At 51.9% G+C, this 27,228-nt stretch overlaps 1 protein-coding gene across 1 annotated transcript in view; it reads left to right on the top strand.

Moving 5' to 3' along the window:
• The window catches only part of erbin (erbb2 interacting protein), an 89,852-nt gene that overhangs the window by 46,197 nt on the left and 16,427 nt on the right, over window positions 1-27,228 (top strand). Inside the window, 12 exon segments of the mRNA XM_035390222.1 lie at window positions 1,146-1,343; window positions 3,255-3,372; window positions 10,570-10,648; window positions 11,912-12,001; window positions 12,571-12,627; window positions 14,525-14,588; window positions 15,836-15,910; window positions 17,909-18,053; window positions 19,534-19,606; window positions 22,091-22,220; window positions 22,339-22,454; window positions 25,957-26,026. Of these exon segments, the coding sequence (XP_035246113.1) occupies window positions 1,155-1,343; window positions 3,255-3,372; window positions 10,570-10,648; window positions 11,912-12,001; window positions 12,571-12,627; window positions 14,525-14,588; window positions 15,836-15,910; window positions 17,909-18,053; window positions 19,534-19,606; window positions 22,091-22,220; window positions 22,339-22,454; window positions 25,957-26,026 (1,206 nt within the window). The 5' untranslated portion in view covers window positions 1,146-1,154.

The raw sequence follows: 27,228 nt of genomic DNA, 5'->3' as shown, positions 1-27,228 counted from the left end.
CAGGCAGGCCGTTTAGAGAGGGCGGTGGGTGAATGAATTCAGCATACGTTAATGTGGTTAGTGATGTACCTGCAGTAATTCATTTGCTATGGTGAGTGTGCATTTTTCCGTCGATTTTTAAAAAAAACATTTGACGTGGAGGCGAAGCATTCACCTTGTGTTAACGAAGGTGTTGGTAGACATGGAAATGTTCGCTAAAGGAAAACTGAAAGATTTTCCTGTATTAAAAAAAAACTGCGGTGTGAGGGTGAGCGTGTGTGAGCGCGAGTGTGAGTGTGAGTGCGTGTTGGTGTGTGTGTTGTCCCCTGCAGTGGCAGTCTCCGGTGTCCTAGCAGACGGAGGGGGTGTTCCTCCTGACACTGCCGATGAGTAAGATTGATGAGAGGAACTGTCTGAGAGGAGGAAGGAAATAATGAATTGGAGGAGGGAAGAGGTGCTGCAGGGGTGTTTGGGGGCGGAGCTTGAGTGACCAGAGCTCATTGTGTGCGCTGACAGCATAACTACGACCCCCACTTTACGTTCTGTCCCAGGGGTGATTTTAAGAAAAAAGCCCTTTGCCTTGCTCTGAATATGCTGAGTAGTTGTGTGTCGAAACATGATGGACAGGCTGGCAAGCCAGTCAGATTGAGATGACTGGCTGTGTCCAGTTTTAAACCGGTAAGAGGAGAGATCCTTGAGGAATGTCACAGAATGGTGTAAAATGTGTGTTTCTATGGCATGCATGGACATTTAAAACCCGCACTTTCAGGGAAGAAGTAATCATGATTCAGATGGCATTTCTGAATATATGTGTTAATGCGAAAACACTGGGATCTGAGTAACCCCTCCAGTCTATTTATCATGGGCAATACAGAGAAGTCCCTTTCAATCCCTATAGCATGCTTGTGTTTGATAGCAAAGTGTAGGTTGCACAGGTTATTAGGTAATACCGGAATGTTCTTGGGGAATAATAGAAAGAAAAAAACAACCAGTGTGTCCTTGCAGACCTTTTGTTTGTGTCTGGTCTCAGTTTTGAGGCGGCCGCGCGTTGTCACTCTGCTCAGATGAGTGACCGTGCGCTGGGGCCCCTGGAGCTTCGGGGGCCCGTAGCGCCGCGGCCCCGGCCTCTGCAGCCGCGGTAAAGGCTGCGCCTCTGTGCCCCGCAGTGCCTGAGGATGACGAGCAAGCGGAACCTGTTCGTGCGGCTGGTGCCGTGCCGCTGCCTGCGGGGGGAGGAGGAGACGGTGACGTCGCTGGACTACTCCCACTGCAGCCTGGAGCAAGTGCCCAAGGACATCTTCAGCCACGAGAAGACCCTGGAGGAGCTCTTCCTGGACGCCAACCAGATCGAGGACCTGCCCAAGGTGAGCTTGCCTGTCTCCCCACCTCCGGGTCACGGTCCTGCCCCCGGTCCCGGCCCCGGTCCCACCTCCACGCTCTTAAAAACCCAACCCAAATTCCTAACTCTGCCCTAACCCCAACTGTGGCCAAAACAAACTTGATCTAATTGGAATGGATGCACCGTATTATACCGCCATTGCCGGTATTCTGGCTCATCCACATACTTTATTTACCCCTGCGGCTCTGCGGAAGTCATAGGTGTGGGCAAAAGTAAAACAAAACCCGAACCCAGCCCAAGCTCCTCACCCAGCTCTTGTCCCTGTCCCAACACCAATGCAAGTCTCTGTTTTAATCACTACTCCAATCTCTATTCAACGCTCTACCCAACCTCAATCCCTACCCCTACCCCCAGTCCAGTTTCAACTCCAAACCCAAACTCAATCCCTACCCCTACCCCCATTCCTGTGTCAAGTTCAGACTCAAACTCATTTCCGGTCCCAGCCCATTTTCCCAGCCCAATCCCAGCTCTTGTCCCAACCCCAAGCCCAGTCTGAACTCCATACTCCTCTCCAACCTCCACAGCAACCCAAACTCCTGTTTCAGCTTCAGGCCGAACCATGTGTTTCGGGGATTCCTGTACCAGCCATGGCCATTTCCAGGAAAAGCCGGGGTTCGGTCAGGGGTCCAAAAACAGACAAAAAGACTGAAAATAAAGAAGCCAAAATGTAACCATTTAAAAAAAACAAACAACAAAGTCTTTGACTGCACAGCGAACACATTGCTTTGATTGTTTTGCCTCACAAAGAAACAGTGTTGCATTGTAAGTTCCTCTATCCAGAGAAACACACCGCGTTTTGCTCTGCACCCCCTTTCGGCCCGAGAGATGAGTTCCTTACTCGTGCACGGCGTCCTAAACTCATTCATTTTTTAACGGAACGTCGTTTGTCCAGTGACTCTTCCTCACATTGCCTGGTGGAGCCGGACAGCAGGTGGATGTGACGCGCGGGTGCGCGTTAACGCCGTCGCCAAGCGGACGTTTGATTGGCCGCTGCGTGCAGCGGTGCATCGGGGCGTCGTCTCGCCGGCGTCCTATTGGAGCGTCTGCGCTCAGGGGGGAACGCGATTGGCTCAGACATCTGCCGGCTCTCCGCTCTGCACCGCCGTGGCCCTCCAGGCCGCTCGTCAGCGGAGCTGTAAATCAGCCCCCGCATTTTTCATTTTATTACGCCTCCTCCCGTCTTCTCCCGAGTGCTTCCGTTTCTCTCCAGGCCCTGCACCAGCTGAAGATTCAGCGGAAGAGTCCAAAGTCCCTGACAGCACCACTTTGGCACAAACATACTTACTGATGGCAAGCGCCCTAGCTGGGCACTCAGTGTAGCAGAAGGGTGGAGGCTGTGTTTCAGGCCAAACAGCGGAAGCGGTGAAGACAGCTTGCCAGTTGCCGTTGCCAGTCGTCCATGTCTGATACAAATGAGTCTACTTTAAGAAACGGGTACTACTTTAAGAAAAGTGTACACCAATGCAAGTGGGGGGACCATTCAGATGTTACAATGGACTATTCAGATGTTTACCTTAGAATCTTTAAGATGGAGTAGAGGTACTCGTAGTTATATAAAATATCAAATATCCAAAAATCAGACACCTTTCTCCTAAGTGCAAATATGCAATAGTGTCCAACGTGGGTCAGAGGCTCTGTTAAGAATGGATGCACAGTAATATTGGGGTTATGTTGGTTTCGGCCGATAACGGTTTAAAATAAACCTATCAGCATCGGCCTGATGATAATATTATTTATCATTTTTACAGCATTTGATGCTGTAAATTAAGTGAAAATTTTAAGCTCAAAAGGATGTCTAATCAAGGTCATCTGAAACCCTTAATTATTATTGTTTATCTCCCACTCACTTTCTCTCTTTGTCTTCATCTCTCCACAGCAACTCTTCAACTGCCAGTTGCTCTATCGACTGAGCATGCCAGATAATGACATCACGGTGCTGCCCGCGGCGATCGCAAACCTCATCAACCTCAGGGAACTTGACGTCAGCAAGAACAGTAAGCGAAGCGCGCCGCTTCGGTCTAGACCCCGCCGCCCCCCCCCCCCCCCCACCGTGCCGCGACCCCCACCCATCCGTCCCTCGCCGTGGCGGGTGACGCCGCAGAGGGCGGGTGAATTTGGCGCGGCGCGGTGGAGATCCAGGCGGCCTAGCCTAGCCTAGCGGGCGGTTTGAGGATCGACGACCCTCCCGCTCCGCGTCCCTCGGCGTCCTGCGATGGCGGTTCCCCGCCGGCGGGCGTGTCTGCGTTAGCCCCCGCGTTGGAGGCCGATCCTCTGGAGCCGCGTGCGGTACGCTCCGCCTCCGGCCAGGAGGATCTGCGCGTAACGGCTCAGCGGTGCGTGAGGCGCTCCTCTGTGCAGCGGGGCCGGACTGCTGCCTGTGCTCACTGAGCCGTGCTCTCTCGGGCCCTGTAAGGTGGCTCATGCGGCTTGAGAGAGCATTTAGGCAGCCGCTTGAGACCTTTCACTGCTGGAAAAACCCTGGAGTTAATGAAGCGTTAGTGTGCAGTGTGTCCTCATTTGGTCATTTTGTTTGGCAAAGGAAGTGTTAAGGTGCAGTATGTCCTAAAAGTGTTTAGGTTGACCAATAAAACAATGATAAAAGTTGGCTGATTTTGGGATCTGATGCTCAGGTACAGGTAAAAAATGCCTTCAAAGGAAGTTGGCAATTAGCTTGGCAAAAATGTTGATGGCTGATGCTAAGCGTTTGTAAAAAATAAACTGCCCATCGCCGTAATGCTTCAAAACGGTTGAACTAATACAAGGCGTTCTTCTGCAAAAGCAGAAAAACGCGGCGCGGTGGCGCCGTGTTTGTGCACAGCGCTAGCTCTCGCTCCAGCGCACGCATCAGCGGGGTCGTCCCGGACGGAGGAGGCGAGCCCGCGCCCGCGTCGGCGCTGAACACGCGCTGCCAGACAGCGCGTCCCCGGGTAACGAAATGAGAGGAGCGCAGTGAGACAGGCTCTTAATGTCCTCAGGAGAGAGAGGCGGGAAGTCTGCGGACCGCTTGCAGCCACGCTTTGCCTGTCGGTCGCCTCAGGGGTGGGGGGGGGGGGATATGTTGTGACTGCGGCCTCGAATGCCATTGTTTCCGTTGGTTGAGGAAAATGTTTCTGTTCAATAAAAAGCAGTACGTTGCCTTTATTTTTATTTAAAAATAAAATTTTATTTTTATTTTTTATTTTTTTTCCTCAGTGGAGAGCATCTGGTGTTGAGATTATGGTATCCTGGAAAGGTCATATAAGTAAGTCATAAATACCCAGCCATCAGCTTCAGTCCTGCAGGGCAGGAATGTAGAGAAGGTTACGAGTATAAAGAGACAGTGGGAGCGGCCTGATATGTGACATCATTCAGTCACTTTATTCAGCCATTGGCTGATGACTTCACCCTGGGACACTTAGTTCCCAGATCACAATCTTCTGCGCTGTCTGAATCCCCAGTGCACAGCTCACTCATTAGTGGAGCGGTTCAGCTGCAGGTAAAAATGGCGGCTGTCCCTGCATTGAGTGGTGTTCACATTCTGTACGCCCATAGTCCTCTGTTGCCTGTAGCTGTCGCTACAGCCCTCCTTACTGGACATTACCAGGAAGTGCTTTCTGAGCCCCCCTCCCATCTATGGAGGAATCGCAGATCATGTAGCCAAGATAGTCAACTCCATGATAAAATTGAGGGCTTAGTCTCCTTTTGATGTCAAAGCATTTCAAACTTGATGCATCTTCTGACCCATTAAGGAGTGTGACCAAGGACTGTGGTTGTGGGTTTTCTGTACTGTCGTATAGTGGAACCTGGAAGCTCCTGTTTCCAACAAGAATCTTCTGTAATTGAGGGAAGGTACTGAGGTGATGCAAGAGTTGAGTATCTTGTGGCTGTGTATTATCTCTGGAGGAATGGCTGTTTGTTCCACCACGCTGCAGAGAGCTATTGGACAGACTCGGGTCTGTGAAGAGGCAGGTGCTGTGTCGCTGTGCGTGCGTGCGTGTGTGCGTGTGTGCGTGTGTGTGTGTGTGTGTGTGTGTGTGTGTGTGTGTGTGTGTGTGTGTGTGTGTGTGTGTGTGTGTGTGTGTGTGTGTGTGAGAAATGGTGCTCAGCCTGCTCTCTCTGCTGTGACCTCAGAGAAGGTCTCTGAGCTGCAGGCTCCAGGCTCTCCCTGTGTGACGTTCTGCGCCTTCTCGACTAGCAGATCGGAATAAACGATCTGCCATCTTTAACTGCATCGAAGGAACTTCCGTCTCATATTTGCTCAGATTTAGTGCACACATGCCGGATGTGAAAGACCTTTGAGTTGTGACTCATTACTTTCGTGAAGGTGTGACCAGTATTTGTGTGTTTGACACATGGGGCATGAATGTTGCTGGTATTTCCAAAACGGGTTTGGATGGTGTTATTTCGGTTGTGCATTGTATGTGCTCTCTCAATTAGCGGTGTGGGTCCCTGTGCGTATGAGTGTGTGATTGTGTCTGCGCACGTGTGTGTGTGTCTGTGCATGTGAGTGTGTGCGTGAGTGTGTGCATGTGTACTTGCGTGTGTCTCTGTGCTTGTGAGTGTATGTGTGTTTTCGGGCATGTGTGTGTGCACGTGTGTGTGTGTATGTGTGTGTGTGTTTACTAGCTCTCCCCTGGTGCAGAGTGAATGCAGACCTGGCCTCTCCTCTGTCCACCACTTTACCCCAGAACTGTCAGACCCCATTATGCTCAGTGGAGGCTGAGCAGGCCCAGAGAAACAGAGCGAGGGGTCCCCAGGCCTTCCCCTCCCTGGTCTCCCCTCACCCCCTCCTGTTCCCCCTCCCCCCATCACAAACAGCAGCGGCACTGGGTCAGCCTTCTGCCTCAGCCCCACATCCATGGTTCCAGGGCTCTCTTCTCCCAGTGCGGTCCTCACAGCTCGCCTCCACCGCACGCGCTCATAACGACCGGGAACCTTCGCGTTACACAGTCAGATCTGAACGCAACCGCTTTCCTGTTTGACTGAAGAACGCATCCGCTTAATTAGCACTGCGTTTGAATTAGCCGGTGTGGGGGGGGGAGGGGGGGGAAGGGGGGAATCGCCCCAATTTCCTGGGAGAGGCGGAATCTGGTCTTTCCGTCAATGACTAGAAAGGGCGGTGAGCTGCTGGAAGGCCTTGCGCAGGTCTGAGGGGTGAGTCAGTGCCGGGGCGTGTCCGGCCCCACGTGCCGCTCTGCTCCGCTCCGCCGGGCCCCGGGGTGCTTCCCGGACCACGCCAGCGTTTCGACTTCGCCCCGAGAGAGCGGGGAAACTCCTCATTGTCTCTCGGCCTTTTCCGAACCCGGGCTCTTCCCTCTGGGGTTGCCGCCCTTTCCGCCGCGGGTTGCCGGGGGGATGAAGCGCGGTCGCCGCTGACGCCCAGCCGCTCGCCTGCTCTGACCGGGGGACTCCTCCGGCCAGTTCCCCCCTGAGCCCAGTCGATTTAAGGGATGAGTCAGACGGGTAGCCCGCTTCCTAAAAAGCTCTCGTTTGGACGCGAGTGAGACGCGGGGCGGGGAAACGGACGCCTGCCGCACGCTTTCCAGAGAGCCGGCGCGTGTGTCCTGCGGCTGATGTTTGAGTTCGGCTCAGATGGAATTAATTCTAATCCCGTGCTCTCCTGCGTCGGCTGAGCGCTGCGCTCAGCCCTGATTGACGGGTGGCTCTCTCCCACGTGCTCGCCCCCTCTCCGGGACGCGAGCGGCCCCGTGATTGTGGAGCGCCCCCCCCCCCGAGGGCCGGGGGCCTCCCGCTCACGCACGGCTCCAGCGCGGGGGCTCAGGGGGCTCGAGTCAGGCCCTTCTGTGGGCGGGGCGATAGACCCGCCTTTTCTCCCGCTTTTTGATCGCTCTTCTTTTCGCCTCTCGTCAGCTCTCTCGCCCTCACGGGTGGCTCGGTTGGAGTGGAGGCGCTGTGAGTTCCGAATTTAACCCCTACTGTGCACGGGGGCTCCTTGCAAGAGGGATCATTTCCTCAGAGCTCAGACCTTCAGACCTGCTTTCTTATTTAATATCTGTATTCACACACAGCACAGTTGAGTGCCCTTAAGCAGTGATGGCGACTGACTTCCTGATACTCAAACCTGTGACTGTAGTGACCGTGGGTGACTTTGGTGACCGTGTGACCATGGTAACTGTGACTGGCGGCTATGACCATGGTTGCGGTTTGACTGGCTCCGTTGCTATGACGCTGTCCTTCATGGCGAGGTTTGACGGAGAAATAGTTCCGCGAAGCCTCAGGTTGGTCTTTTGTTCTGCGTGTACTGCTTTGAGCAGCTATGCGCCCTGCCCCGCCCTTGACGCACAAAAGTTTGCTTTCCTGTAATGGCTGAGTAATTACCTTTCGTTTTCACAGCCCTTGCTCAGGGACGCCTATGAGACCAGCTCGACTTCCTGGTGCGCTTGCTTTTTTTGAAATGATAATGAAAGATGGAAAAAGTAAAAAAAATACCATTACCATTACCATATAGGTTCTTAGCAGACGCTCTTATCCAGAGCGACTTACAACAAGTGCATTACAAAACTCAGAGACAAGTGCTTTACAACATTCCTGCAAGAGAGCTACAATAGGTATAACTTTGCTTAGGTATAAGTGTGAATTGTACACCCTAATTTTTTTTTTTTTTTTTTTTTTTTTTTTTTTTAGAAAAAAAAATGTTAGAGGGTAGTGGGGGGTGATGAGGTGAGATGTAGCTTGAAGAGGTGAGTCTTCAGTCTACGTTTGAAGACGGCCAGGGTCTCTGCTGTTCTGACTTGCACAGGAAGGTCATTCCACCACCGTGGGGCTAGAACAGACAGGAGGCGTGACCGGGTGCTGGTGCGAGCCGGGGCAGGGACCAGGCGACATGTGGCAGCAGAACGGAGAGGTCTAGCTGGGGTGTAGGGTCTGATGAGTTGACGTAGATAGGGAGGGGCTGACCCCCTGGCTGCTTTGAAGGCAAGCACTAATGTTTTAAATTTGATGCGAGCCATCACGGGGAGCCAGTGGAGGGTGGTGAGCAGGGGGGTAACGTGGGAATGTCTGGGGAGGTTGAAGACCAGACGCGCTGCTGCGTTCTGGATGAGTTGCAGGGGTCTGATAGATGATGCTGGGAGGCCAGCAAGCAGGGAGTTACAGTAGTCCAGGCGGGACAGGACCACTGCCTGGACGAGGAGTTGGGTTGAGTAAGTTGTGAGGAAGGGGCGGATCCTCCGGATGTTATACAGGAAGAACCTGCATGAACGTGTCACTGCTGAAATGTGCTCGGTGAGGGACAGTCTGTTGTCCATCACCACGCCAAGGTTTCTAGTTGAGGGTGATGGTGTGAGGATGGTATTACCTAGGGAGATAGAGAGATCAGAGAGAGGGGAGTTAAGAGCCGGAATATAAATGAGCTCTGTCTTACCTGGATTGAGCTTGAGATGGTGGCGGACCATCCAGCTCTGAATATCACTCAGGCAGGCAGTGATGCGGGCTGAGACCTGTGTGTCAGAGGGTGGGAAGGAGAGAAACAGTTGTGTGTCATCAGCATAGCAATGGTAAGACATACCATGAGCTGTGATGACAGGGCCAAGGGACTGGGTGTAGAGAGAGAAGAGGAGAGGACCAAGGACCGAGCCCTGTGGGACTCCGGTGATGAGGGGGTGTGGCGCAGATACTTTACCAGCCCAGGCTACCTGGAAGGAGCGATCTGAGAGGTAAGACTCAATCCAATTGAGGACTGTGCCACAGATCCCCATTGCAGATAGGGAGGACAGGAGGGTGGGGTGGTCGACTGTGTCGAAGGCTGCCGATAGGTCCAGAAGTAATAAGACGGAGGAGAGGGAGGCTATTAATAAATAAATAAAATCTAGGGCTTACCCCCTTCGCCTCTATTACACGCCGCTCTCCAAGCCAAGGCCCCCGGAGACCGCGCTCGAGCCGTCCTCAAACGTGCCTGTGCCGTCCTGCGACAGAGCGCCTGACTGCAGTCGCGGTCGGCGCCTGAGAGGTTAGCGGCGAGGTTGATCTGGGTCAGGTGGCGTTGCCCGCGGTAACGGGTGGCGCAGTACCGCACAGCTGTGCTAGCGTCGCGCGGCGGCTCGCTCGCGTGTGCGGAGTCACCTCCGGCACCGCAGGTGCGTCACAGGGGTCTCTTTTAGGGTTTGCGGCGGCCCCTGCGAACAGCAAACGGGGCGAATCGGCGAATTAAAAAACATTTCGCCGCGATGAATTATGCAGGCGCAGCAACGACGTCTCGCGTCGAAGCCAAACGGTCTCCATTAAAATTTCATCGGCGTTCTCTGAGGGAACGCTGATTTGAATAGTAAATACCGGCCGTACGGGGTTAAAAGGTTTCGCGCCTCCGCTCTGCTCGGGCACGCGTGGAATTGTGGGTAAAAAAATGACTGCTTGGGGCTCGGCGGCGGTTGGCGGCGGCCGTCGTGAGCACTGAGGAGCCGGTGAAGCGTCTCCGCTGCGGAGGCTGAGGCGCGTGTTTACTTTCGTAAAGAAGGCGCTCTCTCTGAAGCACGTTCAGCGCCGAACTCTGTGGTTAACCTCGAGGCCGGTCCGTCCTTCTGGGAAGTTTTGTTTTTTTTTGTATGAGAACTCGCAGGCTCGAGGCTGGCGCGGGGCGAGGTGTTTTTTTGGGGGTTTTTTTTTTAAGCGGATGTATCACCCGAGCACTCACCTCCTCTGGTTGTTTAGAGTGGGATGGTGCTGCCCCGGCACTGAAGCCCAGAGAGCCCCGATGATTTAAGATGGGGGGGGGGGGGGGGGGGGGGGGGGGGGGGGGGGGGGGGTCACCAAACACCGCTTTCCGCTGCTTTCTACCCTGGAGAAAACGGCCCTGTTTTATCGCAACACGTCTGTCGCTCCTTTTTCTCATCTGTTTCTCCCCCCCCCCTTGTTTTCTCTCCCTCCCTCTTTCCTTCCTTTTCGCCTCTCCCTGCCTCTCGTGCTTCTCGCCTGCCTCCCCTCCTCCGTCTCTCCTGTCTCCCCCACCCCCCCCCCCCCCAAATTGGAGAGCTGCACGTCAGGCCTCAGCGGCTCAGAACAAAGCCGCCCATAAAGGCTGAGGGATGTGGAGAGCGAGGGCAGCCCAGGGTGCTTTGCTATGGATGGAGATGCTAATGTACCTGCTCGTTTCATTTCCATGCGCGGGGGGGGGGGGGGGAGTCTGTCCGCTGTTAATGTTCCTTACAGGAGCCCTGCTTTTTCGCTAATGCTTCTCACCCCGCTGGTTTTTATAGGCATCCAGGAGTTTCCAGAAAACATCAAGAACTGCAAGGTGTTGGCAATCGTGGAAGCGAGCGTGAACCCCATCTCAAAGTAAGTTTTGCGTCTGGCGCTCAGAAGGGGCGGTGTTCTCATACCGTCGAAAAGGAAAAAAAAAAAAAACCCGCACGCCAAAAATGAAAAAGCTCCCAAAGATGTATTGAACCTATCAGCACAGTGAGGACGTGGTGATGTGATGTAGAGCACACTTCCGCCGTGGTGAGGTCTGTTTTTGCTGGTTCTGTATGGCGTGTGGGGACTGCACCCGTGTAGCCCGATGTGCGGTTTATTGGAAGTCGCAGCGTGTGCCTTCACCATTAACGTTGTGGTTTCTTCAGTAGAATTTCCTTCGTCATCAGCCTTTTGTCATTAGATCATTTCCGTGCGAACTGTCACTTCATTCTGCTGTTGTTATGCTCGCACCTCTGTTTCACCTCGCTATGTACTTACTGTGATTGTTTCAGTGGGGCCTGTATAGGCTGGGCTCCTCCCATTTGCACATTGATGCCCGACGAAGGTCTTTGCAACAGAAAGGTTGCGTTGTTAACTCAATACATTTTTGGGAGCTTTTCATTTCGGTGTGCTAAAGTTAACCTTTTTTTTTTTTTTCTTTTTTTAAATTCTGCACTTGAACCCACATTGGGCTGGAAGTGCACACTAATATCTTTCCTCTGTACATAGGTGCTCTCATGCCACCCATACACACTATGTGCGCTTTGTGTGAGATGATTGTACTGCAGTTATGCTGCTTTTAGCCTTTTAGCCTTATACCTGTGAGTGCGTGATGTACTGTGTGATACGAGTGCACTGTTATACGGGATCATTTGATGTCAGATATACTGATCCCTGTATGTTTTTTGACGCACCGCGTTGAGTTGACGCACTGTACAGTGCGTACTCCGGTCCTCGTTTGTTCCGGTGCCTGTCAGTGGTGTGATCTCTGGGTGCGTCATCGCTCTCTCTTGACATGAGTCAGTGTCTGTCACCCCTGTGTGTGGAGGCGTGACCCCGTGACGTCCGCTCAGCTCCCGTAGGGGAGCACGGACGCGAGCCGCGGTTCCTGTAAGCCCTCCCTCTAAACTGGTGTGAGGTGCACAATCTCTCGCGTTTGGCCTGATAGCAGTGCTAAATAAAGCATTTACTGTCTCCTGCTGCACTGATTTCTACCATGGTGCAGGATTGAATGTTCAGCCAATATGGTGTGTGTGTGTGTGTGTGTGTGCGCGTGCCTGCGTATGTGTGTGTGTGTGCACTTGTGTCTACACACGTTCCCTCTCCTTGATGGGTTCATGGCCTACATTTCCCATGTCTCCACAGGCTCCCAGAAGGCTTCACCCAGCTGCTCAGCCTCACTCAGCTGTATCTGAACGATGCCTTCCTGGAGTTTCTGCCAGCCAATTTCGGCAGGTGAGTCATGGCTGCCCCGCTGCTGTGGCCTTGGGGAGTTTTTGGGGGGTGCGGGCTGTACGTGAGCTTCAGATCGTCTACGCCCCCGAGACTCCGTGTCGAGCACAACCCCCCCCCCCCCTGCTAAGACCGCCCCTTTGACGTCTCAGACAGGAAGTCCGATCCCGCAGTGATTATTGCATCTGCACTTCCTGGCTGTGAGGCCGAGCACCCAGGTGGTTGCTTGTATAACCAGTGTGAGAACATCAGTCCATACTGGTGAGGTTCAGAAGTGTGAACGCACAGGAAACCTGTTTCCATATACAGTGCTGCTTGAAAGTTTGTGAACCCTATGGGGATGGGCATTATTTTTGTATAAAATGTTAAAATAAACCTATAAAATCTTTATCTAAACCCCAATTTATAATAAAGACATTCCAAATAAAGGACACAAACTAAAAGAATTATATATTTTCATTGTTCATTTAACAAAATTGTTTTTTTTTTAACAAAAACAGATTTCATGTACGCAAGGCTATGTGAACCCCTTCGGTCAACAGCGGTTTAATTTGTCTTTTTGCTCTCTTCAGGTTGACCAAACTTCAGATATTAGAACTGAGAGAGAACCAGTTGAAGAATTTGCCAAAGTAAGTTCGCGCCTTTATGGATCATGAACCGTGGGTGTTTAAGGCTGAAAATGCAGTGAGGTTTCAAACGGAGAGCCTGTGGACATGGCTTACGTGAGAAACGAATGAGGAAGGAGTAACCCAGTCGCCATGGTTTCAGATTCCAGGTCACATAATGGCCGCCCCCCCTGCCACAGGCCGCAACAGCTTGTAAGAGCTGCTCGCTCTCTCTCCTCGAGTTTCGAGGAGTCGGTGCGGCTACGCGGTGGTGCTCCTTGGGAGAAAACTCCCTCTGACTGCTCGTGGTGGCCCGTAGGGAGCAGTGTGGCTCAGTGCCTCCCCCCTTTTCCCCAAACTGACTGGTTTCGCTGGAGCGTGGAGGAGGGAAGGGGAAGGGAAAGGGGTAATGTCAGGTGGAGGGAATTTATTTATGAACATTGACAAGCATACTCGCGCACTCGCGTGCAATCGCGTGCACATCGGCTCAAAGAAACTGGAGCAATTATTTTGTTGTGGTTCAAGTCTGGGTTATTCCCCCGTGTATTAAAAAAGTAATGTGTGCGTTTATTGAAGGTGGTGCGTTTTCCCCTGCGTTTTGGTTCTTTTTCGACTCCACAACGACTCCACATACTGGCTTCTCAATATTAATGTTGCTACAGAGAGCATGTTGGTTTCTCCTCCCTGACTCTCCCCACCGGCGTAACAAGCACTTCCATTTATTTGTGCGTGATGTGACTGACAGCTCTGCTCTCGATGCTGAAGTGGCAGGAGGGTTACACAATTTAGAATCGCGTAATTAGCGAAATGAGTCACAATATGCATTTTCACTTCCGCGCCCTCTTCATTGATTTGAAACGCTACCTCGTTAAACTCGCCATCGAACAATTTCATCAGCGGCGCAGGACGCGTCGCCCGCGATACGGCCACTTATAATTAATTAGAATAGCGGCCCGTAACCTCCATTAAGTTTTCTTGTAAAAAATGAGTATGAAAAGAATAATCGTCGTAGATGCGTGTTTACTGTGGTGTAGGTGGATCGCTCTTCAGTGGCGCTCCAAGGTCGCTGATCCTGATTTCCGCGACGCGGGCATCACCGAGGGTTGAAGTGTTTATCCGCTCGTCGCGCGGCGAGCGCGAGCGCGAGAGACGAAACGCGACAGGTCCCCAGATCCTCTCCTGGGCCCAGGCGATCGCGCTCGGGGGAGATTTCGGTTTCTGCGAATTTCATTTTGCACGCGTGAAACAAACAGTTGTGTATTTGAATTAATCATCTGGCCGCGGCTCCGTTGTTCGTCCGTGTACCGGAGACAGAGGCAAAGCCCTCGGCTTCACAGTCGCGCTGCGCTCATCGCCGGATAAATCCGGATAAATGTGAAGCGCGCCGGCTCGTGGGAAGCTTTGCCGCTGGTTTAGCCGATGTGATTATCTGGCTGTGTTTTCAAACCAGAACTGAAACGATGATCTGTATGTGCATCAACAGTGGATTTTTGCCCCTGGTGTTGATTTCTTCCTGGTAACAGTACGTGGCGAAAAGTGGTTGCGGAGACGGGACAAAGGGTTTTGGTTTATGGTTCTTCTCTCGGGGTTGGGCTGAAATGTTTACTGTAATGGCAATAAAACCGCCAATAAATACATTGCGTAGCATTTGGAACAATTACAGGTTTTACTCCATGCAGGTGAGCCTCCTGGATGTAGGCCCTCTGCTGGTTTATTTCGAGCAGTGCGGCCCCCCCCCCCCCCGGTCATAGTGAAACCTAGAATGGCTCATCTCCCACTTGACATTAGCGACATGCTGTCTTGGGCTTTCTTTCCAAGCACGTTTGATTTTAAGCGGTGTGGAAGGGTGTCCCCTGGAAGGTGTGTTGTGACCGTGCGGTGAGAGCTCATGCGCTGATCTCTCTGGCTTTCCCTTCTGCAGAAGCATGCACAAGCTGACCCAGCTGGAGCGACTAGACCTGGGGAGCAACGAGTTCGCGGAAGTGGTGAGTGTGTCAGGCCGCCGCCGCGGCGGAGGGGGCGGGCCCTCTGACCGCCATTCCCTTCCGCCCTCCTGTAGCTGTCCAGCGTTCTCAGCTGGAGCTGAATGCCAGTGCTGGTTAAAATCCCCATTAAGTCCCAGCAGTCTGTTCAGCAGCAGCAGCACCCTGCCTAGGTTTCAGGCGCACAACGTCACATGGTTTGAATACCGTCGCAGACAAACTGAAGTTGAATTTCATGTGAAAGGAACCTCTAAAGTATTTTGTGCAGACCTGTCTGTGTTCCATAAGCCATTCAGTAGTAGGTTTGGGGCACTCATTCACTGTGACACACACTGAAGCTCATCATAGCTGCTGTGCTGAAGCACACTGAAGCTCATCATAGCTGCTGTGCTGAAGCACACTGAAGCTCATCATAGCTGCTGTGCTGAAGCACACTGAGGCTCATCATAGCTGCTGTGCTGAAGCACACTGAAGCTCATCATAGCTGCTGTGCTGAAGCTCATCATAGCTGCTGTGCTGAAGCACACTGAAGCTCATCATAGCTGCTGTGCTGAAGCACACTGAAGCTCACAGCTGCTGTGCTGAAGCACACTGAAGCTCATCATAGCTGCTGTGCTGAAGCACACTGAAGCTCATCATAGCTGCTGTGCTGAAGCACACTGAAGCTCATCATAGCTGCTGTGCTGAAGCACACTGCAGCACGTCGTAGCTGCTGTGCTGAAGCACACTGAAGCTCATCATAGCTGCTGTGCTGAAGCACACTGAAGCTCATCATAGCTGCTGTGCTGAAGCACACTGAAGCTCATCATAGCTGCTGTGCTGAAGCACACTGCAGCACGTCGTAGCTGCTGTGCTGAAGCACACTGAAGCTCATCATAGCTGCTGTGCTGAAGCACACTGAAGCTCATCGTAGCTGCTGTGATGCGGCACACTGAAGCTCATCATAGCTGCTGTGCTGAAGCACACTGAAGCTCACAGCTGCTGTGCTGAAGCACACTGAAGCTCATCATAGCTGCTGTGCTGAAGCACACTGAAGCTCATCATAGCTGCTGTGCTGAAGCACACTGAAGCTCATCATAGCTGCTGTGCTGAAGCACACTGAAGCTCATAGCTGCTGTGCTGAAGCACACTGAAGCTCATCATAGCTGCTGTGCTGAAGCACACTGAAGCTCATCATAGCTGCTGTGCTGAAGCACACTGCAGCACGTCGTAGCATTTGAGCTAAGAATGTTTTATTTCCTCTCTTCCAGCCTGAGGTTCTGGAGCAGCTCACAGGAATCAAGGAGCTGTGGATGGATGGAAACAGACTGACTTTCCTCCCTGGGGTAAAGGCGGTGTTCTCTCTCTCCTCTGCTGTCCTCCTCTGTCACACGCCCTGTGTAGCACACGTCCCCCTGCCTGTTCCGCCCTGCTGCACCGGTGTTTTATATTCTCTGAAGGGGGCCGCGCGCACACACAAATGTGGGGCTCAGTTTTAGACGAAACCTCAGTGCAGGGAACAGTAACTTTCAGTTACATTAATTTCTGCTGAGCTGCACTGAGTGTTGTGTTCTTATCGCTGACTGCCTGCTGGTTTCGCTCAGGCAAATCCCCTTGATGGCTAGGGAAGTCTGTTCCTGCTAGTTTCCTTTGCATATATACGGCTATATTCCACAATCTTTTGCTTAAATAAACCAAGTAAAGTAACTTGGATCTCCTTTATTTTATCCATTCAGAATAGTTTCGTTACTTTCTAAAGAAATGCCGGCATTTAAGTGTATTTCTTAAAATTCCAATAAAATTGCTTCTTACCAAACTCATTTCAGAGCTAATTAGTAATTACCATAGGGTACGTAAATACCAGAACTGCTTTCACTCTTTATTAGATGTTGCACATATGGGACAGGTGCATTGTAAAAGGAAGCCTTAGCCATAGATTCATCAATGGAAGGGTTGGTTCAGAAGACATGATGGTTTTCACCCAGGCAGCCGTCTCATTCTTCCTCATTGAAAGGGCCAGCTCGTATTAGAAAGGTCGTAATTAAAGCGTTAGCGACCTCTGTGAGCGTTGCCACAGCTAGCGGTAATTACTGGCTGCTACCCCCTGATTAAGATCAGTCAGCCCAGAGTTTGTGCCTGCTGATTAAGATCGGCGAGCCCAAACTTTTAAAGAATAGACGAAAGTAATCAAATCAAATTTACAAACAGCAACTAAACGATTTACACTCTGCATCAGAAAGCAACAAACTGGACTAAAAATTCTTTAAGTTACGTTTAAAAAAGATAAAATGAATAAGTGCACATGCCCCTGTGTCTGTGCTTTACATGCTTTACATGTGATCCGCTGGCTTTACATGCTTTACATGTGATCCGCTGGCTTTACATGCTTTACATGTGATCCGCTGGCTTTACATGCTTTACATGTGATCCGCTGGCTTTACATGCTTTACATGTGATCCGCTGGCTTTACATGCTTTACATGTGATCCGCTGGCTTTACATGCTTTACATGTGATCCGCTGGCTTTACATGCTTTACATGTGATCCGCTGGCTTTACATGCTTTACATGTGATCCGCTGGCTTTACATGCTTTACATGTGATCCGCTGGCTTTACATGCTTTACATGTGATCCGCTGGCTTTACATGCTTTACATGTGATCCGCTGGCTTTACATGCTTTACATGTGATCCGCTGGCTTTACATGCTTTACATGTGATCCGCTGGCTTTACATGCTTTACATGTGATCCGCTGGCTTTACATGCTTTACATGTGATCCGCTGGCTTTACATGCTTTACATGTGATCCGCTGGCCTGCACGTGTTCTGCTCGCTGAAATCAGTTTCTCCGCATTCATTAGCGTTTTGATGAAGCTCCTCACGCAGGGGCCCGCGAGAGCCGCTATCGCGGGACGCGGTTTAATCAGCGTCTGATTGTGAGCGTCAGGCTGTCAGGACATTCATAGGCCATTAACCCCCCCTCCCCCCTTCATTTCTGTCACTTATTCATTTCTGTCCAATTACGGCGCAAAGAGAGTTTGATGTATGTGTGGAAGGCGGGGGTTAGCGTCTGCTGCTGTGGTCTGCATTGGTTAGATGTGCGGTGCTTTTGTGCTGGTCTGAGAGGGTGTTCTGTCCTGCTCTTCAGCAGCTTTGTGCTTGTGAGGGCCCCGTTTCCTCTGCCCCCCTCTCCTTCCCTCGCGTCCTCCTGGTCCTCCAATCACTTCACTTCTGTACCACGCAGCTTCAAGTTTGGTTTCCATGGAGCTACAACGTGAGGAGCTAATTTAACTTCATTTGTGTTTCTTCTGTGTGTGTGTGTGTGTGTGTGTGTGTGTCCCTGTAGATGATGGGGACCCTGAAGCAGCTGTCCTATTTGGACGTGTCCAAGAACAATCTGGAGATGGTGGATGAGCAGATCTCTGGCTGTGAGAACCTGCAGGACCTCCTCCTGTCAAACAACGCCCTGACCCAGCTGCCTGGGTCCATAGGTATAATACAGTATACACACACACAGACACACTCATGCACTTACACACACACACACACAGACACACTCATGCTCACGCTCACACTCATGCACTTACACACACACACACACACACACACACACACACACACACACACTCATGCACTCACACACTAACACACACAAACACTCTCACACATTCATGCTCACGCTCACACACACACACACACACAAAAACACCCTCACACATACAAACAGTGGTAAATAGAGGATGTTGCACTTTAAATGATGTGTTTGGGGTCCATCAGAGAGATTGTGGGCTGTGACAGCCCAAAATAAAGCCTGGGTAGGTGGAGAGGGGTCATGAGTTTGAACGCACTCAAGAGGAAATGAAGAGCAGCCCAGTGACACTGCTCCTCCACTGCTCTCTGCTGCCATGGCAACCGAGCAGCAGTGCGCTCAAAAGAGGTGTGGGGCCCGGGGTTGCCCGCTGTCACTGCTCTCTCAAGCAAAGGCACTTATCCCACTGGTGCTTTTGTTTTGCAGCATTACACGTGAAATGTAGGCAGTATTGTTCGCTCTGGATTCAGAGCCCTACTACGCAAATAAATACCGAAGCGTTGTTAAAAGGAGCTTTTTTACGGGCAAACGGGGACAGGCCCACAAACACGAGGCAGCACCAGCATTGCCACAGCGAGCCGGCTTTGAGCCTACTCAGCCGTCTTTTCAGTGTCTGGACATGCCGTTTGCGTGACGCATGTTCACCCCGGTGCTGTGTGAAACCGTGAAACACACCTGTATTTCCTGCCGGGACGATGTCCGCCCGTTTAGGTAGCTCCTCTGCAGCGCACAGTAGCAGTATCAGGCCCCCCTCCCGCCCCCCCACCCCACGCACCCCTCTCCTCTTCCGTGCTCCAGCCTGACTCTTCTCTACCTGTGCTGTTCACAGCGCTACCCCTGAACTGCTGGCGTGCGTCAAATCAGCATGGCTGCTGTGTCGCCTGAAATAAGATCAGATAAACGGCACATAAAAAAATGTAACAGCATCCGAAGTATGGTGGGGAACACAGCGTTCCGAATATGACCGCGTATGTGCAGTTATACTGCCACAGAGGAGCTCATTTTCTGTCCTGTTGATCATAATGTAGTGTTTCATAATAACTCCCAAGACAGCATGATATGAACGTAACTCAAACAGCACACTCCTGTAAAGGGAAAGGCCTCTTTCTTTCTCCTCGAGAAATTAGCCGTTTGTAAAATTCAATACCCGATAAAAGGAAAATTTGCACCGCAGATGAAATTAATTTTTTTTCTGTTCAGCGCAGTTATCATAAGCCAGTCGTAGTACTGATGACAACAAGAAAATATCTGCCATTCGTGCCTCCATAGACTCCGTTTTTTTAATGAAAAAATTTCATCTGTCACGGAAGGCAGTCCGGAAGGTTCCGAGCACAGAGTGTCCTTTTTCGACCGGCTGACTGATTGATCTTCCTCTTCCTCAGGCTCCCTGAAGAAATTAACGGCGCTGAAGGTGGATGAGAACCAGCTCATGTACCTGCCCGACTCCGTGGGAGGGTGAGTGTCTGCGCGCCCAGGGTCTGCCGCTGCGACCAATCACAGCGCGGCGTAGTTAGGCACCGGGAGCTCCCGGCCACCACTGACGGCTCGCTGGGGTGATGTCAGCGCCCCGGGGGGAATCCCGGCCTCGACCGTAAGCACGCAGGAGGCTGAGAGAAAACAGCCGCTAGCACGTAGCAGCGGAGAGGTTTGGTGGTTATTGGTCGTCGGTTCTGGTTGTTGGCGGTGGTGGTGTTAGATGGAGGAATTTGGAGAAATATTTTGTTTGAGCGGCACAAGCCTCTGATGTTTCTGTTCTGGTTATTAACACTAATCCAGAGCTGAATGGGATCGTGTCCTGACAGCTGGGGCAGTTGCACAGTACTTATCGTATGGGGGTCATTGTGTCAGTGACATTTGATCCTGCCAAGTGGCGTCCATATAAAAAAAACAAGCCAAACTGGATCCTCTTAAACAGCTGAGAGAATCTAACCAAATAATCCACATTCATGACCCTCATGAGCCAAGGGTACTTAGTTCTCCTGATGAAGTCAAAGATGAAAGAAGAAAGGTTCTTTAAAATCTCATTTTCATAAAAGAAATGTTTGATTTGTTTTCTGTAAATTAAATCTTTAATGCTCTTTAACGCAAAATATGATCTTTATTGCGTTATAGTAAGCGCGACCTTCCAGTCCAGAATGATCCAGTATTGATCTTCTTTGCGAGCCTTCCCTGTCAGATCCGTGTCTCCACAGCGATGCGTTTTCTCCAGACTGCAGCACGTGTTTGACTCTTGGCCCTTTCATCTTTTGCTGTGAACAATCGCAGCGATGAGGAACTTTAGTTCTGATTTCCCCCCCCGCCAGAGGAGGCGCTAGAGTGCCGTTAGGCCGGCGATTCTCACACCCCGCCCAAGAGGGTCACGGCCCCTGGCACAGAGCACCGCAGACTGCCAGCCCTATCGCACCACGCAGCCCTCCGTCACAGTTCTCCTTTCCTTTTCCCCCCCCCCCCAACCCTTCTGTGCGCGTTCGGGTTTTCTGGTTTGTTTCCAAACTTCCCAATTATCCCCGGGGCCAAATCGGATTTCCTATTCCGAGATTAGGAGAAGCAGCTGAGGCGGATTACGGATGCGCGATGGCGAGGCCTCTGGCTCAATCCCAGCGAGGATCGTGCGGCGCGCTGATTAATCTTAATCGTTTAATCTTCCTGTTCATTCGTTCGCTCTGCGCTTCACCCTGGGATCCATTTTGGCTCTGCTCACTGCGACCTGAGCCCACGTTTCACAGAGCAGACGTAGAATCTGACGCTAAGCACGGGGGTATTAAAATATGGGGCAGGTCAGAGGTCACGCTTCATGCTCTGTGTATTCGTATGTTGATTACTGCGCAGATGTTTTGCTCGATACATACGTCGGAACGGGAACTCATCTGTGTTCTAATGGAGAGGACACAGTGAGATCACTGCATTTATGGGCTCGTATGGGGGTGGAACGTCAGCTGTTACTCTGTGTGTGACATGCACTGATTGGCTGTCGGAACTGTGTGTGTCTCACGCTGATTGGCTGTCAGGGGGACCTGTGTGCATGAATCTCATGCTGATTGGCTGTCAGAGAAGGAGGCTTTCCTGCCCGGCAGGTGGGGCACAGTGCAAACATTGACTTACAGACAGGCTCCCCCACTGATCAGCAAACAGTGCTAGGGATTGCTTCAGCCCCTCTCTCCCCCTGCTGCTTTATGTGTGTCATCAAATAACCGCACTGTACCTCCCACCTAACTCTCATTGGCCAAAGCGCATTCAGCTTCTTGCTTTTAAATTTGGTGCACGGTACAAAATGGTCTTTGAGGCCATTTGTGTCCTTTTGAGGAAGTCTGAAAGTGCTGCCCATTTATTTTAGGTCCAAAATAGAAGCGCATTAGAACAGCGCTGGTAGAGAACCGGAGGATAACCTTTTTTTACCCCTCAGTCGCAATGGGGCTGTCGCCCGCGAAAAAAAAACAAACAGCGGATCTCGCTTTCCAGAACAGCCGCTGTGTACAAAACCCCATTAAAGAGAGAGGCCTTCTCTGTTTTAGCAACAGGCTTCCAGTCTGTGCCTGCGGTCAGCTCTGAAACGGGGCCGACCTGAGCCTGATCCTCTCCGAAAATGAGAGGGGGGCTGGCCTTCTGCGCCTGCTGGAAATGAGCTTTCTATTTCAGATTCTACTGCTAATTATTACCATTCTCCTTCGGCTGTAATTGAAACACAGACGTGAAACATTGTCTTCAGTACTTCAGTTATTGGAGTTATTTAATTCTCTGATGCTCGGGCTCTGGGCCCATTACAGTATTTAATGCCGCAGTCCCCCGGTGTCGTAGCAACAGGATGGGGCCGGCAGCAGATTGGGCGCTCCAAATTGGGGATTTAAAGGAAATACGAATGAGAATATTTTTTTCAGAAAAACGGTCCCACCGGCACAAGGCAGGATCTGAACCCTCCGCTCTCCTCTCCTCTCCCCTCAGCCTGACGATTCTGGACGAGCTGGACTGCAGCTTCAACGAGATCGAGGCCCTGCCCTCCTCCATCGGCCAGTGCGTCAACGTGCGCACCTTCGCCGCCGACCACAACTTCCTCACCCAGCTGCCCGCGGAGGTGAGCGCGCGCGAGAGCTGTCCGCACGCGGGCCCCCGCCCCCGCCCCCCCCCCCCGGGGTCGTGTTGTGTAGACGGCTGGGCCCGCGGCTCCTGCTGACGCCTGTTTCTGTGCGCAGATGGGCAACTGGAAGAGCGCCACCGTCCTGTTCCTGCACTCCAACAAGCTGGAGACCCTGCCGGAGGAGATGGGGGACATGAGCAAGCTCAAGGTCATCAACCTGAGCGACAACAAGTGAGTCTGCAGCAGCCCCTCCCACTCACTTCTGCCCCTCCCCTCCTAACTCCTCCCCACCCCTCCTAGCCCCTCCCACCCATCTCTTCCGCTCCCCTACTCTCCTAAACCCTCCCACCACCTCCTTCCCCTCCCCTCCCACCCCCTCCTTCATTTCAAGCCAGCCGGCTTTGGGATCCATGCGCACCAGTGGATCGTTACCAGCAGATTAAGAGCCGGTCCCGGTTGGCTTTGCTCTTATCGGGGCGGGGCGGGGAGGAGAGCGGGTCCCCCTGGGAGACTTTGGGGACGGGCTGTTCTGACCCAGTTTCCCCAGGCTGTTCCTGAGGGACACGCCAGCGCTTAGCTCCCAGGCCCGAGGGCGCTGGAGGCTCCTCAGGGCCCGGGCGGAGCCGTCCGCGGAGGACCCGCCTGGATCCGCGGAGCTCTGAACCCCCAGGACCGCAGACTCCAACCTGAAAGAATTGAGCTAAACCCGCGCTCTGTAGCAATAATCCTACCGCTCAGCCACGCTGCTGCCCATAAAGGAGCTTCCTGTCACTTCGGCAACTTCTCACTCGCCGTTGTGAACTTCTGCCGAGAGCTTTGTGAAAATACTTTGTACGAATAGTTCTCAACTGCGCCCGATACTTGTAATTAAAGATTTGCATCTGTTTCACGGTTTCGTTTCACACGCGATGCTACTGTGTGCTCATCGCGTGGATCTCCTGCGGTGTTGGTTAGCAGGTGCTGATGTTAGCTCCTGCAGTTGTGTTTTGCGGCTGGAGGAGCTGTCTGTGAGCCACCAGCGGCGTGTGCGTGTTGTTTCACTCCGTCGTTTCGCACACTTGCCTCATTGTCATCGTGTCCAGCCATTGGCCACGCGTGCGTTCGAGAGCTCGCCTCCTATAGAGTCCGGGGCCCATTGTCATCAGTTCATGTGAACAGTGGGCACAATCACTGGCTGAGGTAATAAAATGTGTCCATATGTACTGCTGCAGGGGGCCAGTGAATTCACACGAGCGTTTGTGTCGAGTGCCTCGATTGGCCCAATAACAGGCCTGGATTGCAGGCAGGGCCTGCTCGCTAATGCTAACCAAACGGGCAGGCAAATAGAGGCCTGTCGTAATGGGCAGGCCTGTCTGCGTGCGTTCGCTTGGCCCACTCTGCTCCCCGGTCATCCGCCATGTATGCTTCAGCGTCCGCTGAACGCTGAATGGGTTCTTAAACAAAGAGGGGTTAGATAATCGCTGTTTCGCTGCACTTCTATTGTAAACAGACCCGCGGAGGCGCTAACCCCAACAAGCGCCTCTGCGGTAGAACCTAGCCCGCAGCATTGTGGGGAAACTGAGAGGTGCATTGTGGGAAGGCCGTTGGAAGAGCAGGCAGTGTTTCTCCAGTATGGTGTTGATTTGGACTGGACTAGAATAACACTGTTGACTATTGTGTGCATTGGCCTGGGATCAGCGCCAAGCTTGTCAACAGCAGCATTCAACATACTGCACTGTAGTTTGTACAGTTATAGTAGATGGATATGGAAGTTGTGTGTGTGTCTGCGTGCGTGCGTGCGTGCGTGCGTGCGTGTGTCTGTGTCTGTGTGCATGTGCATGTTCAGGAAAGCAAACAGATGTGTGAATGTGCCTCAGTATTTAGAGATGCCCAGGCAGCTGTTCCGTTGATGGCTGGGTGGTAAAGAGGTACGTGTACTGAGTGCCATTTTTGGTCCAGTACCCATCTATGCAACCAGTCCCACTGTATCTGCCTGTGTTACTCTTGTGACCAGCACTAGTGTTGTATGAATGCTTGTTATAAAATGAGTGCTTAAGAGAGCTGCAGGTGTAGCCCACAGACAGATCCATGCACTCTGAAGAAGCAGACTATGGAAAAGCACAGGAAGGCCCCTGTCAGCAGGGGGCGCTCCCTCTGTCTGGCTGTGCTCAGTGACAGGCTTGCATTACTGCACATTTACACGGGGGCGGGGGGGTGTTAGGTTATGACGGGTGAACACGCTCCCGTCTCCTGGGACAGCTCTCTGCCGGTCTGGTTTATGCTTTCTGCAGTGCAGTTCTGCCCATGGCTCTGAATTACGTGCATCTCCCTGCAGATATCCGTAACTACTGGATACAGGCAAATGCATTCGGTTCCAAACCCAATTTCCTACACAAATTGCCAGACGACTCCCCCATGGGGTGGCTTAAGGGGAAGCTCATTTCCGCCAGTGCGTACCGTTTAAGGTTGAATGAGGTCACTCCTGTTACGCGTACTGCGCTTTGAGCCTGTGGCTGCAGCCCAGCCAGTGTCGCTGGGTCATTGGTGCTGTGGGGGCTTTGCTGGGAGCTGGGCTTTCTTCTCTTCTGTGATGTGTGTGACTAGTACACACACAGTCTCCTGCCACTTTTATGTTGAAGGTACTGTGAAGATGTGATGGACTGGTTGTGTTGTGCGTCACGTGTTTCTTGGTCTGATCTGAAAAGGAGGAGTAACGGCAGTGTGCAGGCATCTGGCCTGTGATTCACGGTGCCTGATATTGTCTCAGGATTCTTCCCAACTGCTGTGGTGTCCTTGATGAAGGTGCTCAACCTTGACAACACTGGTCAATAAATATTCTTTTCCATCACATAAACGTCAGCAGTGTCTGCGTAGTCCTCCTGGACACACTGGCCTGCCTCATGGGAAAAGAGGATATCACTTTGTTCCCAGTGAGAAGTGGTGTTTGGTGTTTTTGTTCTCTGATTGGATCTGATGTGCGCCTCCATTAATGTGATTGGTTGTAATATGTTCCTCCGTTATTGTCACTATGTCTGCGATAAGGCATTACACGCACCTGCATTTGCTGTGAATGGATGTAACCTTCATTGCTACGATCATATATGAAATGAGCCTCTTGCTGTTATTGACTGTTACCAGAGATACTTTGATAATGAGGAGATGTGGCAGCAGGAGCAGGCACAATGGATGATGGTGTAATGGCATTCAGGGGCATTAGCTTAGCTTTTTACATTTGTTGCACTTTGCGGCTCCGGTCCTAACCTGATAAAATGAGATGCCGTGTGTTGGAAAAATGGTTTTGGTGCCGAAAGTGGAACATCATCATATCAAAACCGCTTTCTAGCTGGATAAGTATTAGTCATCACGACTCATGATTCACCATACATTGAGGCAGGCAAGTTTTCTTTCCTAGATACAGAAGAGAAAATGGGAATAAAAGATTTATCATCGTTATCAGGGTTTAAGTAGAGCCCCTTAATGAAATTTCCAGTTGACTTCCATTCCTTTTTTTGCCCAGTAACAGGCTTAGCACTCCTTTGTGTAATCCATGGCACAGTTACTCACAATGAATGGAAGATTTCCTAGTTCTTGCTGCCATTCATTTCTGAAAGTGTGTTTTGGCTGATGCTACCGTCTGATCGGTCTCGGCTGAAACCGTCTCTGCTTCAACATGGCACCTTTGCTGTAATTGGTTATAACATGTGTCTCTGTTGCTGTGATTGGCTGTAACACTTGTCCCCCTTGCTCTCCACAGGTTGAAGAACCTTCCCTTCAGTTTCACCAAGCTGAGCCAGCTGACTGCCATGTGGTTGTCGGAGAATCAGGTAGGGAGCCTACACCTCCCGTCTGTCTGTGTGCTGTCAGAGTGCGTCACCTCCTTTGCCTTTCTCCTGGATGTCAGGTCTGGGAGCTGGTTTGTGCTCTTGCTCAGCAGTTTGTCCTTGACCTTTTCACCAGTGTCTGAAAGCGTTTCTGCTCTTCTACAATATAATGTGAATTGTAAATATTCACAGTAATGACCACAACCTTTATAATAGCTTACCTGAAATTGTCCCCTCCACACTGAATGTAAATAATAGATCTACTCTGATTTTTATTTTTGCTACCCAGGGGCACGTGGGGTACAGTGTGTGTGTAGAGTCCCGCTGTCAGCCCCTCTGGCTGAGCTCTGTGGGAGGGGAGGGGCTTAACGAGCGCGCTCCGTGAACGTCGGCCACTCACGTTCTCGCGGGCGGAGACTGGAGGTCCAGTAGCCGCCTCCCACTCCCCCCCCCCCCCCGCCAACGCGTAATGAAATGAATATTCACGAGGAGCTTTTGCGCTGCGCTCGGGCGAACGTGGAGATCACGGCGTTTCATGGCTGCGGCCGCGTCATCGGAAACGCTGGTCACGGAGGCGATCCCGTTAGCCGGGCCGAGACCGGGCGGCCGGCCGGACGGCAGGGCTCTGCGGCAGCGAGACGCTCCCGCCGCGTCTGATCTAATCGCGCCGTGCGTGCGGCACGAAGGGCTCCGCTCCGAGGCCCGCCGCTCCCGCCACCCAAACGGGGTCCAGCGCCGAGAGGCCCTGCGGAGGGCTGGTAGCACTGGCAGGCGTGGACGCGGTCTGAGGAGAAACGCTTTTACTCCACTCAGTTTAGTTTTGATGTTGTTTTCTCTCAGCCGTACGCTGCTGCAGTATGAATGCGTGTGGGCTTCAGAGAGCTGCTCTTCCTGCTGCACTCTGTAATGAGTAAACTGAGTGAGATGTGAAACGCTCGGTGGAAATCTCCTCTCGCCAGCCGCGGTCCTGTGTGTTGTTTTTTCTAGTTTGATCTTCAGCCTCTGAATGCGCGCACTGCCTCCTGAGCGTTTAGAGCACCTGACGGTTTCTCATTTGTGCGACTTTTTAATGTGTTCATTTGTCTGTGATCCATTCATTCCCCTTCGTTCTTCTGTTTCATAAGCGCAAGAGTGGGTCATCAGTGTATTTACTCTAAACAGCCTCCTGCACACAGCACAAAGTTCACCTCGCTGAATTATTTGAA

Source organism: Anguilla anguilla, chromosome 14, assembly GCF_013347855.1.
Source record: "Anguilla anguilla isolate fAngAng1 chromosome 14, fAngAng1.pri, whole genome shotgun sequence".
NCBI classification, from domain to species: domain Eukaryota; kingdom Metazoa; phylum Chordata; class Actinopteri; order Anguilliformes; family Anguillidae; genus Anguilla; species Anguilla anguilla.
Note: the sequence above shows the minus strand (reverse complement) of the source record. Positions and strands in the feature narration are given on the sequence as shown.